The sequence below is a fragment of the Chiloscyllium plagiosum genome, chromosome 20, assembly GCF_004010195.1.
Source record: "Chiloscyllium plagiosum isolate BGI_BamShark_2017 chromosome 20, ASM401019v2, whole genome shotgun sequence".
NCBI classification, from domain to species: Eukaryota; Metazoa; Chordata; class Chondrichthyes; order Orectolobiformes; family Hemiscylliidae; genus Chiloscyllium; species Chiloscyllium plagiosum.
The window spans coordinates 40,329,684-40,343,459 of record NC_057729.1 but is presented as its reverse complement, the minus strand read 5'-3'; the positions used below and the strand labels follow the sequence as shown (position 1 = coordinate 40,343,459).

Here is a 13,776-nt window from a genome sequence, read left to right as displayed (position 1 = left end):
CTTACGTTAAAAGACACTTCACTTACATTACTCCTATTTCCAAAAGCAGCATAAAATGGACACCTATGTGGATTAAATAGATTCCTGATGTCATTCAAGCAATGAATTTTGAACACTTCTGGTTTCTTCTCAATAACTTCCCTGAAAACAGAAGAAACAAGTCTTTGGCATTATATCAAAATATATTACTACCAAAAATGTTTTTTACTCTTAATAAACGCCAATAAAATACATCCTGATAATCAAAATGATCCATCAATACTGCACCTTCAAAGGCATTATTCAAAAGGAAAATCATTAAACAAGAAACACTCTTTAATCTGCTATGCTAAGATTGATGCATGTCAAATGAGCAGGGCATCCTACCTGTTTTGAGTAGGATCAGGAGTAAGGAAAATTTTACATCAGGTAGATAATTAGATTTTCATATTTAAAACTGTCTTAATTCACTTCACATCTTCCTGATTTACTGATAGGTCAATCATATTGTCATTTATTAAAGAAACCTAGTTGATTGATCTTTTTGTTTCAACCTAATATAGATAATATCTAATTCACTACATTAACAACTGGCTAAAATATTTAATGTTAGTCAGTGGAGGAGTAGGTCTATAAAGGGATATAGTACATTCCTCCAGCCTCTCTTTTCCCATCAGATGCATTTACAAATGAGCAGCCTACCTACTGTTTTTGGAACCCTCAGAGCTCATAATTCTTAAAAATTATGATATAATTACAATATACATGAGATGATCTGGAGTCATGTAATACCTTATTGTTTTGTATTTAAAAACATTGTAGACAGAAAGTCACTCAAATTCATCAAGATTTTCCCCATTATTTGGTAGAGTCATGTATAGCACGCATTGTCAAAAATGTGATATTATTAAAACTGATTTTTCTATTTGGATTAATTGATGTCAATTATACACCACCAGCAAACACTCCTAGTGACTCAATGAAGGCTTTGCTAATTTTCCCGTACAGACTTCACTGCCTAACGAAGTTCTTGAATGGTACCTCGCCTGAGTATAGTATGATGCTGGTCATTTTTATTTAAAAGGTAGTAAAGTTTTTTTTTCTTTTTTTGACTTTTCAGAAATACAATCTGCAATTTATAAAAAGATGAATAACAAAGTCACTGAAATTGCAATAGTTTCATACACTTGATATTTGACATGAATAATGTTATATGTTATTAACTATGCTTTTGAAAATTTCAGTGACTCCATACCCTGGCCCATCAAGTAATTGAGAATTCTCAAACAGGCAATTTTGCTGTTGTGAAGTCTCTTGTGACCATAAGTAAAAACTTATGTTTTTTTCACAGAGTGCAAACAAGAGGGGCATGGTGGCTCAATGGTTAGCATTGCTGCCTTACAGCGTCAGGGACCTGGGTTCAATTCCAGCCTCGGGCGACTGTGTGGAGTTTGCACATTCTCCCAGTGTCTGCGTGGGTTCCTCCGGGTGCTCCAGTTTCCTTCCACAATCCAAAGATGCGCAGGTTAGGTGACCTGGCCAGGCTAAATTGCCCATAACTTTAGGTGCATTAGTCATGGGTAAATACAGGGTAAGGGAATGAGCCTGGGTGGGTTATTCTTAGGAGGGTCGGTGTGGACTTGTTGGGCAGAAGGGCCTGCTTCCATACTGTAGGGAATCTAACCTAATCAAATGGAGAAATTATCCACCTTAAATGTGACTATACCTTTAAATGATGATTGAAGTACAATTAAATTTAAATGATAAATTTATGATGGCAACTTCATTACTGATAAAAATATATAAATACTGAAAATAATCACTACCTGTGTATTGCTGAAATCAAACTACTCGGAGCTAGCAGGAGTGGTCCTCTCGGAAGCACAGTACCTCTATCATTAACCCAGTGTAAGTATCCCCTGGTTATATCTGCCATTCCAATGGCACGGGCTGAGCAGTAAAGAAATTTGTATCCATTCCTGTACAAAAAGTCAAATAAAATAATTAATGAAAATAGTATTCTTCACTTGTGTCAAGTAAAAATTACTACAATTTATTTCCCTTGCCTAGAGCTTATCAGTATATTCAGCTGCAAGCTATGGATATTAATTAATACAAAGAAAACATCAGTTTCAAAAAGAACTTCACATTTTTGACAATGAGCGTTCTATGCAACACTACTGTCAAACAACTAACTCAAGTTACCTTAAAAAGACATAGAGAATTGAAGGAGGAAAGTAATTTATCTGATAACAAATGCTTGCTGTTTTTTTAAAAAAACAGACCACTGCAGTTTCTATTTGGTAGTAATGTTAACAAGAGAGGAATTTGACTAGGTTTACAATGAAACACATCTTTGCATGCTTGACTGATATAACAGAGCTAGAAATGTGTTGCTGGAAAAGCGCAGCAGGTCAGGCAGCATCCAAGGAACAGGAGAATCGACGTTTCGGGCATAAGCCCTTCCTCAGGAACAGCCTGTTTCTGCCTTACCCTATTCAATACATATTTCATTAAATTTCAAGAATGAACTGAATTCCCAAAAGCACATACCCCTTGCACTTAGGAATGAAGGTCAGCTCCATCTTGTGTGATGGAATCAAAGTTCTCTCTATCAGAAGGAAAAACTTAGCTTGGGAATTATTTTCTTAGGTGAAACTCACAACAGAAAAATGATAATAACTTATCCAGTATTACAGATTTGCTGGTCTGACCTAAAGTTGAGCAATGTTGATATTGCTTTTAAGTTTGTCTCAGTTCCCAACATTCAAGAATGTCACTACTCTAATGAGCAAAACCATTTGAGACAAAACTTCATAACAATTTTGAAAATAATTTCCCAAGATTATAAAAAAGACGGAAAAGATGATATTTAGAATCAACACACAACATAACTTGGCATTGTTCAGTGCTTCAATGTTTTCAGCTTTTACTAATTTAATTTACTTCTCTCAATTCTTTTTAATTAAAATAGCTGAATATCACGAGTCATAAGCTTTCAACTTGCAGAAAGGCACAGTTCACTGTCGTCCACTTATAACTTGCTCAAAGTCAGCCGTGGCTCACTGAGTTAAAAGATTATAGGTTCAAATCCTACTCCTGAAACATAAAGACAAAAATCTAACCTTGCTCTCTAGTATAGTAAGGAGACAGCGATGTCCCATTAGAGATACCGACTTTTCATGAGACATCAAACCAAAGGCCCATCTACTCTATTTTAGATGGAAAAGATCAAATCCTCAAAGAATAACGGGAGAGTTAATCCTGGCCAATATTATTTCTCAAAACAAGATCTAACAATACAGATAATTAGGTTATTATTAGATTACCACTGAGACAGTTTACCTTTGTGCAAATTAATGCCATGCTCCTTATAACAGTGACCACAACTCAATATTTATTTGCCTTTAAAGCACATTGGAATATCTTGAGATGAAGAAAGGTTTTATATAAATGCAAATCATTTCTGCACATCAAGTGGCAGAAATCTTAGTCTTCCATGAGCACAAGAAATTTGGAGATAAAAGTTCATCCATGGGCTAAAAATAGAGATGATGCTCAACATGATCTTTTCCTGAAAGGACCAGAGCAAAAAAAGACAAATGGAAACACGGTGCCACTAATACCTAAATCACTAAGTTGGCTACAGTAGATTTACAAAAAAAATGTCTATTATAGTTGCTGTACTGCCTAAATTTCAGCGTGGCCTTGACAGGTACAGATGGTATACAAGTCAACTGTCCCTAGTAGCCATATACACAGATGATAGGGACCACAAATTCAACTGGGACAACACAACGATCATAGGACAAGCTAAAGAGAAGACAGCCAGAGAATTCCTAGAAGCATGGCACTCATCCACAGACTATCAACAAGCACATTGACCTGGACCCAATATACTAGCCAATACAACGAACAATTGGAACCGGCAACCGGAAGCAGAAGAAATGGAACCAAATAAATTCCAGAAGACACAATACAGCAGCGCTTCACAGGAGGCTCCAAAGCACTGAAAATGTCACCTAGTCAGGGAACGAAACGTCTGTAAATCAACTTCCCAGCTTGGCGAACATACCCACAACCACGGGATACAAGTCACTCAGAACCCAACTATTGTTCAAGATTGATCATTTCAAAATCAAGTATTAACTATTAAAATTATCATTAAGCTATTTCAACCTCACCACATACTCAACAGTCATCATAATATTAAAATACATTGTAATATTAAAATAAACAGAAAAAAAAAATCACTTAATATAAAGCTGGATTGACACCTCATTCACCATCTTAAATATTTTCTCCCTCCATCACTGGTGCACAATGACCACTGACTATTATCTACAAAAGCAATGCAGTAACCCACCAAGACTCCGTCAACAGGACCTTGTAGATGTGTGATCTCTACTAGCGAGAAGAGGAGCATGAGTGGAAGATGGGAATACTACCATATCCAAGCACCTCTCCAGGCGAAACAACATACTTACTGTCCTTTCAATGCCACAAGGTCAAAATTCTGAAGTTTCATCTCTAACCGCTTTGTTGGCAGGTAATCCTACAACTCATACCTACAGTGATTCAAGAAAGCACCATCTCTTCAAGGGCAACTAGGAATAGATGTTAGCTTTCCCAGGGATGCCCATATCTCATGAAAAAAGATAATCACACACATTGTCACATTATAATGCAACAGAGAAGTTTAAATGAGAAACTATCTCAAAGTGAAGTGAACACAGCTTTCTGGTTAATTTAAATTGGGCAGTTTGAATTCGGATTTCCCAGCTTTTCAGTTTTTTTTTAAAGATCTAGTTGCCAGATGATACATATTTATAAGTAGATATAGAAACAGAATTAACATCCACGTCCAATCTGACTCTTCTTCACAACTGTTGATTTACTGATGCTTGATCATTTACTGATGTTACTTAAATACATTTGTAAAACCTCCAAACTATAGGTCATTGTGCTACAACATGACAGTTAAGTTCCTCTGCGAGCTTACACTATAGAGAATCACTACAGAAAATCGCGCTGAAGACGATCACGAAGGGAAAATCACTATACTCGTTTAGCAGAATGTTCGCATTATCCAAACAACATCAAGTCAACAATCGCATTATAGCGAATTCATGTTGTCGAAATGCGCGTTACAACAGAACGACCTGTAAATTTCCTACTGATTGGCTGAAAATAGTCTTTTAGCTTACAAAGCAAGCCATTTTGTTGCTTCTTTATTTTTAGACAAGAAATCAAAATACTTTCAGAATAAGACATCCTGTACTCAAATTATTGATCAAAATGGTCAGTTAAGCATGTTAGGAATCCCATAAAAAATGCAAAATATAAACTATTCTTAAATCTCTATACAAAATAGTTGAAACTATAGAAAAACAAAATTGTAATATGATCATGTAAAATATTTCACACCACCTGGTGGTGAATATAAAAATATACACGGCAAACAAAATTTCTCGAAGCTCACAGTCAACTAACTTAGAAAATTCAGCTATACAGAGGAACATCGATTATCAGGAAATCAATTATCCAAATATCGGATTACCCAAAGAAGATCGAGGTCCCGATAGAAACACTACATCAAAGAGGTGTTTCCAACACTGATCGCGCCTTTTGTTAACAGTGATTAAAAACGAACTCAACTTACTAAAATGCAGCCAAGAATAGTCCTGGGTATCGATGGGAGTCCAGGCACCATCTTGAAATGACTGACCTCTGGCCCCCTCACTCTCTCTCAACCCACACTTTCCCTGGAGTTCTACACAGGGGTGTACCCTGTACCTCCCTTCCCCAGATAATCTCTCCAACATTGTCCTGTGCAGACGGGTAGCGGGCCAGACAATGGGGGCGCGATTGGGAGGGGCCAGACGGGGCAGGGTTGGGGGTCGGACAGGGCCAGATGGGGGCAGGGTTGGGGGGGAGGGGACGGTGTGGGGATGGAGGCTCGCATGCCGTGTGCTGCTGCCGCCTAGTCTCCTGAACAGGGAGTTGGGTTGGGATATCTGGTCAGCATGGATGGGTTGGATCAAAGGGTCTGCTTCCATGCTGTACATCTCTATAACTCTATAAGTGCTCGCTTTGTCAATCTCATTGAACTGATTGGGGGGGTGTGGAGTTTCAGCAGTGCTGAACAAGTGTATGTCTGCTCAGAAACAAACTCAGACAGACAGCGGAAGCAAGGCAGGCACAGCGAGGAAAAAGGAAACTTCTGAAAACTCAGAGCCCCAGAAGAGAGGCATTGATTCGAATAATCGATTATCTGAACAAAATGATGCCCACCCATTTCGTTCGGATAATCAAGGTTCCTCTGTATTTAAATGTCAGCACGTTATCAGACAATTAATTAAATTAACATCTGCACAATTAACAAGAATCCAACAATTTTTACGCCAAAGTCTGAGTTTACAACAAATTTTGTCCCTGTGCACTGATGAGTTCCTAATTAAATTGTACCCTTTATGATTCAAATTACATAAATTGAAAATAATGTTTTTACACTGATACCAGCTCACTTATTGTTCTGGCTGCTGTCTCAGAAGATTTGCCTGGCGAGGAATAATCTACTTCGCCCTCTCTCCAATCTCAAGTTGAAATAATAAACAGCCTCCAAAATAATACATTTTAAAAATAATAGAAGTTGCTAAAACAAATCTGCATATTCAAAGAATGCCCAACCAACTTTTGAAACTTAAAACTGAAGACAACCAAATTGGGTCTGGAAAGGGTTGGGCAAGTCACCATTCTGTTTAAAAAAAGACAAGTCAAGGATAAGGAAAAATTAGACATATAGAAATCATAGAATCTCTGCAGTGTGGAGGCAGACCATTTAGCCCATCCAGTGTACACCACCCTTCCAAACAGCAACCCACTGCCCTAAGCTATCCCTGCAACTCTGCATTTTCCATGGCCAATCCACCTAACCTGCACATCTTTGAACTTTGGGAGAAACCCCATGCAGACACAGAGAGAATATGAAAACATCCCACAGTCGCCTGAGGCTGGAATCAAACCAATGCCCCTGGTGCTGTGAGGAAACAGTGTTAACCACTGAGCCACCGTGCTGTCCCAACTCATATGACCAAAAGCTTGAGAAAAGAGGCACATTTTTAGGAGTGACCTAAAGTAGAAGAGGGAATTGCAGAGCTTAGGAGCAAGGTGGTTAACAGCACAAGTGATGCAACTAAGAAAATAATTCAACCATCGTGCAACCAAGAAAACAGTAAATGCTCATTAAACCAGAATAGGAAAAACAGATATCTCAGAGGTTGTAGAGCTAGAGAGAGAGAGAGAGAGAGAGAGAGAGAGAGAGAAATAGAGTAAGGACATAGTGGGATGCAAAAATAAAGATGAGGATTTTTAACCTGGAGGCATTGCTTAACCATGAGCTGATGCAGGTCAGTGAACACCAGAATAATGGGAGAATGGGATTTAGTGAAAGTCAGAATAGAAGTCAAGATATTTGGATTAATTCAAAGTCATAAAGGATGGAAAATTACAGACCAATCAGGAAATTCTTGAAATAGTTGAAATTTAAACAAAAAGAAAGGAATATATGAGTGTTTGAGCAGCAGATGGGCCATGGCAAATGTTGTAGAGGTGCAAATAGGCAGTCCTGGTGAATACAACATGCATTTGAAAGCTCAAAACACAGATGAACCAACAATATCTATGAAGCTATACTTCAAGAAGAACTGCTGTTCAATGAGACAAAACAATATGGGTCAACAAGAAGCACCGTTTTATAATTTAAAACAGATGAAAGTACATACTGATGTATCTTATGGTAGAGTTTTGCAATGCCCTGGTGGGTCCAATCTTTCCCCAGCTGTGGCAAAATGTGCCCTAAAGCATCAGATCTGGAAATACACAAATAATAATTGGTATTAAACATACAAAGTCCATAGTTCACTAAAGAATGGCTCAATAGCATCCAAATTCAAAACATGTGGCTCAAAGTACAAGTATACATGTTGATAAGGCCCAAGGCGGAATGTTCCCCAAAGTGGACAATTGGGAATTTAGAATTAATTTATACTTGGGTTGAAAAAATATGGGACAAAAAATGCCTTGGGATGTTCAGCAACTGTTGATATTGGATCAGCTGCCCATAATACACAGTGTTTGAAATTCAGTTCTATCAGTTCAGGCACTGTATAAAACTGGCAACTGACCTGACATCATCCTAGATTAATTTCTATACCATAATAGAATGTCCAGCAGTATCACTCTGAACTACTGTTTAAAGGAAAATTGTGTATTTTACTGTTATGTCCAAAGCTAACGAATGACTTCCATAGAGTCACAAAGGAGCCATTTGATTAGTAGTTCATTTGCTGGTTCATTGAGACAACAGTCCTGCTTGTTCCAAAATCCTCACCTTCTGTTCATATTATAACTTCCTGCCTATCTCCTTTATAAAGAAAGTATAGAATTAGCTTCCACCACCTTTTTAGCAGATCCTGAATACAAGCAGTCTGAGGAATTTCCCCTCTGCTCTCCTCTAAATCTTTTTCTAAGGATTTTGAATCTGTGAACTCAAGTTATTGACTCACTAGATTTTATACGTTCCCTACTTAATCTATCAAAACCTCTGATTATCCAGTAAAGCTTTACTGGGTTACCTAAGCTATCTGCTCCAAGGAGGCCATTCGCAATCTCTCCAATCTCTCTTCCTAAATGAAGTCCCTTAGCTCTGACAGCATCCTTCAGTGCCCCTTTTCTAAGCCTTTTAGATCTTAAGTATAGGTAGTTGCCCATAGTGCTTCAGATCAGGCCTAACCAATGGTTTATAAAATTCTAAGATGATCTAATGGTTTTGATATTCTATGTCTCTTATTTCTAACTTCAAGTAACCCATTAGATTTTTAATTACCTTATTAACACACCTTTTACCATATTGTCTTGAGTTCTGTTAAACAACATTCTTGGCAATGAAAAGGTACTCGAAAATTTTCATCCTTCAGACCTCAGTATTAGAGATTTTCAAAATATCACTTCATCTTTGTCTCTTTTAACTCTCTCATTTATTTTCATATAATTAGAATATCAACATTCCACATATGCTCATAATTTAGTACGAAGTATCGGAGATACGTTTTCTTTTTCTTCATGAGACACCGGGCTGACAGAACAAGAATCCATATGTTTAGATGAGTGCACAGTTTATAGCTATGAAAATCTATGCATTTACTTTACACGTTTTAAACCAGCGTTGACCTTGCAGTAGGAGACAAAAGAATCAGGATTCATAAGTGTACAATAAACCAAACTGTACAGTTATATAGGCATCACTATACTTCTCCATTGGTACAGGCAAGTGATCATTATATTTTGCAAATCTCTGAATACTGTTCAGGAACATTTTTCTCGGCACAGAAAGGGGCAAATTTAATTCACATTACCATGAAAAGCGAAGAAAAAAAAGACATTAGTCTTTTTTAGCCCTGGCTTCCAATTAAGTTCTGCATTCTTTTAGTATAAAAGAGATTTCAGAAAAAAAATAATTAGGGGTACAGACAAACTTACTTTGTAATTGTGCCATCAATGTCAGATATAATAACTTTATCATCCCAGTTCCAGAGGTAAATGGTTCCTTCACATCGACAGGTTCCCTGATATTGAGTTGTCACACTGAACACTGCATTATTTGGGCCATCCTTCAGATTTAAACTTTTCTAAAAAGGAGGCAAACAAATATATGAAGAATAATTCGACACTGTAAAATTAAATACTGTTGGTTCACTCCAAATAGGACTTTGAAGTCAGGAGTGAAGCACTAGCATCACTGCTACCGAGAGAGAAAGCTGCCCATAAAGGTTCAACTCTGTGAAAACCTCACTTTTTCCAATGGCACATGAAATTATACATTTATTCCTTCACTGTCTGGGAACAGCCTTCTTTACAATACTACCTATACCACATGAATCACAGGAGTTCAAGAAAGCAGCTCACCTACACTTTCTTGAAGACAGTTAGGGATGGACAATAAATATTATTCTAAGACAGAGTCAGGGAGAATGTGCAAACTCCATAATGACAGTCACTTGATGTTTAACAGCATATTGGCATAGTCCTTGATTTACTATACAACATAAGTTTTAATTGGTAACCCCACCATGTTCTCGATATAAAATCCAACACCCAAGCAAATGCTCATCACAAAATTATTGCAGCACAAGGAGGCAATTCAGCCCATCATGTCAGCACCAGCTTTCTAAATGAGCATTTCACTTAATGCCATTCTCCTACTTTCTCTCCATAGCTCTGCACATTTTCTTTTCAAAGGTCATTATAATTCCCTTCTAAATGTCTTGACTGAACCTGCCTCTCCAACTGTTTGAGGCAGTCCAGACCTTAACCATTCTCTGCAAGAAAAAGCATCATCTCACATCACTTTTGCTTTACGCTTAATACTTTAAAATCTGTTACTTTGTTCCTAGTCCTTTCCCAAGTGGGAACAGTTTCTAACTACCCTATCCAGACTCCTCATGATTTTGAATACCTCTATAAGATTGCCTCTCATTCTTCCCTTCTCCAAAGAAAACAGTTATAAATTCTGAATCTATGTTCATAACTGAAATCCCTCACTCCTGAAACCATTCTCTTCTGCATCATCTATAATGCCTTAACATCCTTCCCAAGGTGCAATGCCTGGATCCAGAAGCAAAACCCCCGCTGAGGCCAAACTAGTATCTTACAGAAGCGCAACATAACATCCCTGCTCATGAACTCTACACCAGCTTTAAAACTACTTTCTCAACTTATCTCAACACTTAATGACTTACATATGTACTCAGAACTCTCTGCTCCTAGACCTTCTTTGGAGTTGTACCTTTAATTTGCATTGCCTCTCCTTCCTCCCACCAAATGTAAATCATCTCACTTCTCTCTGCACTGAACTTCTGTCAAGCATTCACTCTATCAACTTGTCAATATCATTTTCATGTTCTATACTACCATAACAATGAGTTGGCAATGTTTCTAAGCTTCATGTCATACACAGATTTTGCCCTGTACAACAGTGGTTTTGGTCATTAACATATAGGGAAAAACAAAGATCCCAACATCAATACCTGAGATCTCCAATACAAATCTTCTTCCAGCCCAAAGAACATCCGTGAGCCACTACTCTATGCTTCCTGTCACTCAGTCAATTTTATACTGCTGCTCTCCTTTTCATTAGATTAGATTAGATTAGATTACTTAGTGTGGAAACAGGCCCTTCGGCCCAACAAGTCCACACCGCCCCACCGAAGCGCAACCCACCCATACCCGTACTCCTACATTTACCCCTTACCTAACACTACAGGCAATTTAGCATGGCCAATTCACCTGACCTGCACATCTTTGGACTGTGGGAGGAAACTGGAGCACCCGGGGAAACCCACGCAGGCACGGGGAGAACGTGCAAACCACACAGTCAGTCGCCTGAGGCGGGAATTGAATCCGGGTCTCTGGCGCTGTGCAGTAGCAGTGCTAACCACTGTGCCACCGTGCCGCCCCATTCCATAAACTGTAGTTGTGTCCTCAAGTCTGTTGTTCAGCACTGTATCAAATGTCTTTTGGAAGTCCATGGACAGCACATTAACAGCATTGTCTTCATCAATACTCTTATCTCTTCAGAAAACTCAAGCACGCCAGTTAAATATGAGTTTTCCTCTCAAATATCTGTTAGCTTTCCTTAGTTAACCCACACTTGTTTATGTAGCTATTAATTTTGTCTTGAAATATTCTTTCTAGAAGTTTCCTTTTCCCCAAGTGAAGTTAAGCTGACTGCCATACAGCACCTTATTTGAACACTCTTTATTTGAACAAGGATGTAACTTTTGCAATTCCCCAGTCCTCTGCCTCCACCCATGAGTCTAAGAAAGCCTGAAGTGTTACAGCAATGCCTCTGCAGTTTCTACTTTCACATTCCTCATATTTCTTGGATGCATTTCCTCTCATATCCATCATTGGGTACATCTCACTTGGTCTTGGTGCATGACCAAATTTAAGTGGAAAGGTTTCCTCTTCCTTATCAATTGTACTGACTATATTAATTTTGCTTTCACAAAGCTGGTCCTTTTTTCTAAAAGCTGTTCCTTTTCTCAAGGATGCTGTGTGCTTGTTTTTTTTCCCCAGAGGGGTCGTAAACTACTCAGGCTCCAAATTGACTGGTTTGGTACAGAGATGAAAGGGGTTAAATGCCTTTTGCTTACACGTAAACAGATGAGACTTTAGGCCAAAGCTTTTATGTTCAGAAGTGACCTGTATTATGAAATGGGAGTGGTCAATCCTGAAAACTGAAATCTTGTTTGAGTCAGTGCAGCAGTGAAGCTGTGTGGAAACGGGCTGCAAGACACTGTCTCTCCTTCTGCCCTTCTAACTTCAACCCATAAGCCTTTGTTTCATTTTTTGCTCTATGTTTAAGGGGTTTGCTTATTGGGACTCTTGTTTATATTCAGAACAGCATTATTAAGTCTAGTTTGGGATAGTCTGAGTTCTGTGGGTATTCTACTTTCTGTCCTTTGTGTTTCATTCAATAAATTTTTGTCTGTTTTAGAACCTGGTAGTCAACCGAGCAAACTTACGCCAGGTAATTTTCACTGTACACTTACCAAAACAAATAGCAAAGTTATGGTCTGGGCTGCCTGTTTAAGAATGTTATGAGTGGTCTGGCCTAGTCCATAACAGCTTTTTCCATAGCCTGTGCAGCAGCATCACCCATGGCAAAGATGGATGCAAAGTAATAATTTAACATCTCAGCTATGGTCTTCTCTCTCTATGGGAATTCTCCTTTTTGATCCCAAATTGTGCAGACTTTTCTTTTTATGACCATTTTCCTATTACCAGAGTGACCATAATTCTATTAGTTTTAAAATAGTGATGGGAAAGGATAGACCAGATCTAAAAGTTGAAATTTTAAATTAGAAAAAGGCCAATTTTGATAGTATTAGGCAAGAATTTTCGAAAGCTGATTGGAGGCAGACGTTCACAGACAAAGGGACGGCTGGAAAATGGGAAGTTCACAGAAATTAGATAACGAGAATCCAGAAAAAGTATATTCCTGTCAGGGTGAAAGGAAAGGCTGCTAGGTACAGGAAATGCTGGATAACTAAAGAAATTGAGGGTTTGGTTAAGAAAAAGAAGGAAGCATATGTAAGATATAGACAGGATAGATCGAGTGAATCCTTAGAAGAGTATAAAGGCAGTAGGAGTATACTTAAGAGGGAAATCAGGAGGGCAAAAAGGGGACCTGAGATAGCTTTGGCAAACAGAATTAAGGAGAATCCAAAGGGTTTTTACAAATACATTAAGAATAAACGGAATGGAGGAGATACTAAATGAGTATTTTGCAAAAGATATGGAAGATATAGACTGTAGGGAAATAGATGGTGACATCTTGCAAAATGTCCAGGTTACAGATGTACCCAAGAACTCTGTGGGAAGCTAGAGAAGTGATTGCTGGGCCTCTTGCTGAGATATTTATCGATAGTCACAGGTGAGGTGCCGGAAGACTGGAGGTTGGCAAACGTGGTGCCACTGTTTAAGAAGGGTGGTAAGGACAAGCCAGGGAACTATAGACCAGTGAGCCTGACCTCAGTGGTGAGCAAGCTGTTGGAGGGAATCCTGAGGGAAAAGATGTACATGTAATTGGAACGGCAAGGACTGATTAAAAGATGTACATGTAATTGGAACGGCAAGGACTGATTCAGGATAGTCAACATGACTATGTGTGTGGGAAATCATGTCTCACAAACTTGATTGAGTTTTTTGAAGAAGTAACAACGAGGATTGATG

At 38.4% G+C, this 13,776-nt stretch overlaps 1 protein-coding gene across 1 annotated transcript in view; it reads right to left on the bottom strand.

Annotated features, from left to right (window-relative positions):
* LOC122559963 (phosphatidate phosphatase LPIN2-like) overlaps nt 1-13,776 on the bottom strand; it is a 76,738-nt gene that overhangs the window by 3,921 nt on the left and 59,041 nt on the right. Inside the window, exons 15-18 of the mRNA XM_043710072.1 lie at nt 9,520-9,668; nt 7,764-7,850; nt 1,806-1,958; nt 6-141 (exon numbers count right to left, since the gene is read on the bottom strand). Coding sequence (XP_043566007.1) covers nt 6-141; nt 1,806-1,958; nt 7,764-7,850; nt 9,520-9,668 — 525 coding nt within the window. The remainder of the gene's footprint in view (nt 1-5; nt 142-1,805; nt 1,959-7,763; nt 7,851-9,519; nt 9,669-13,776) is intronic.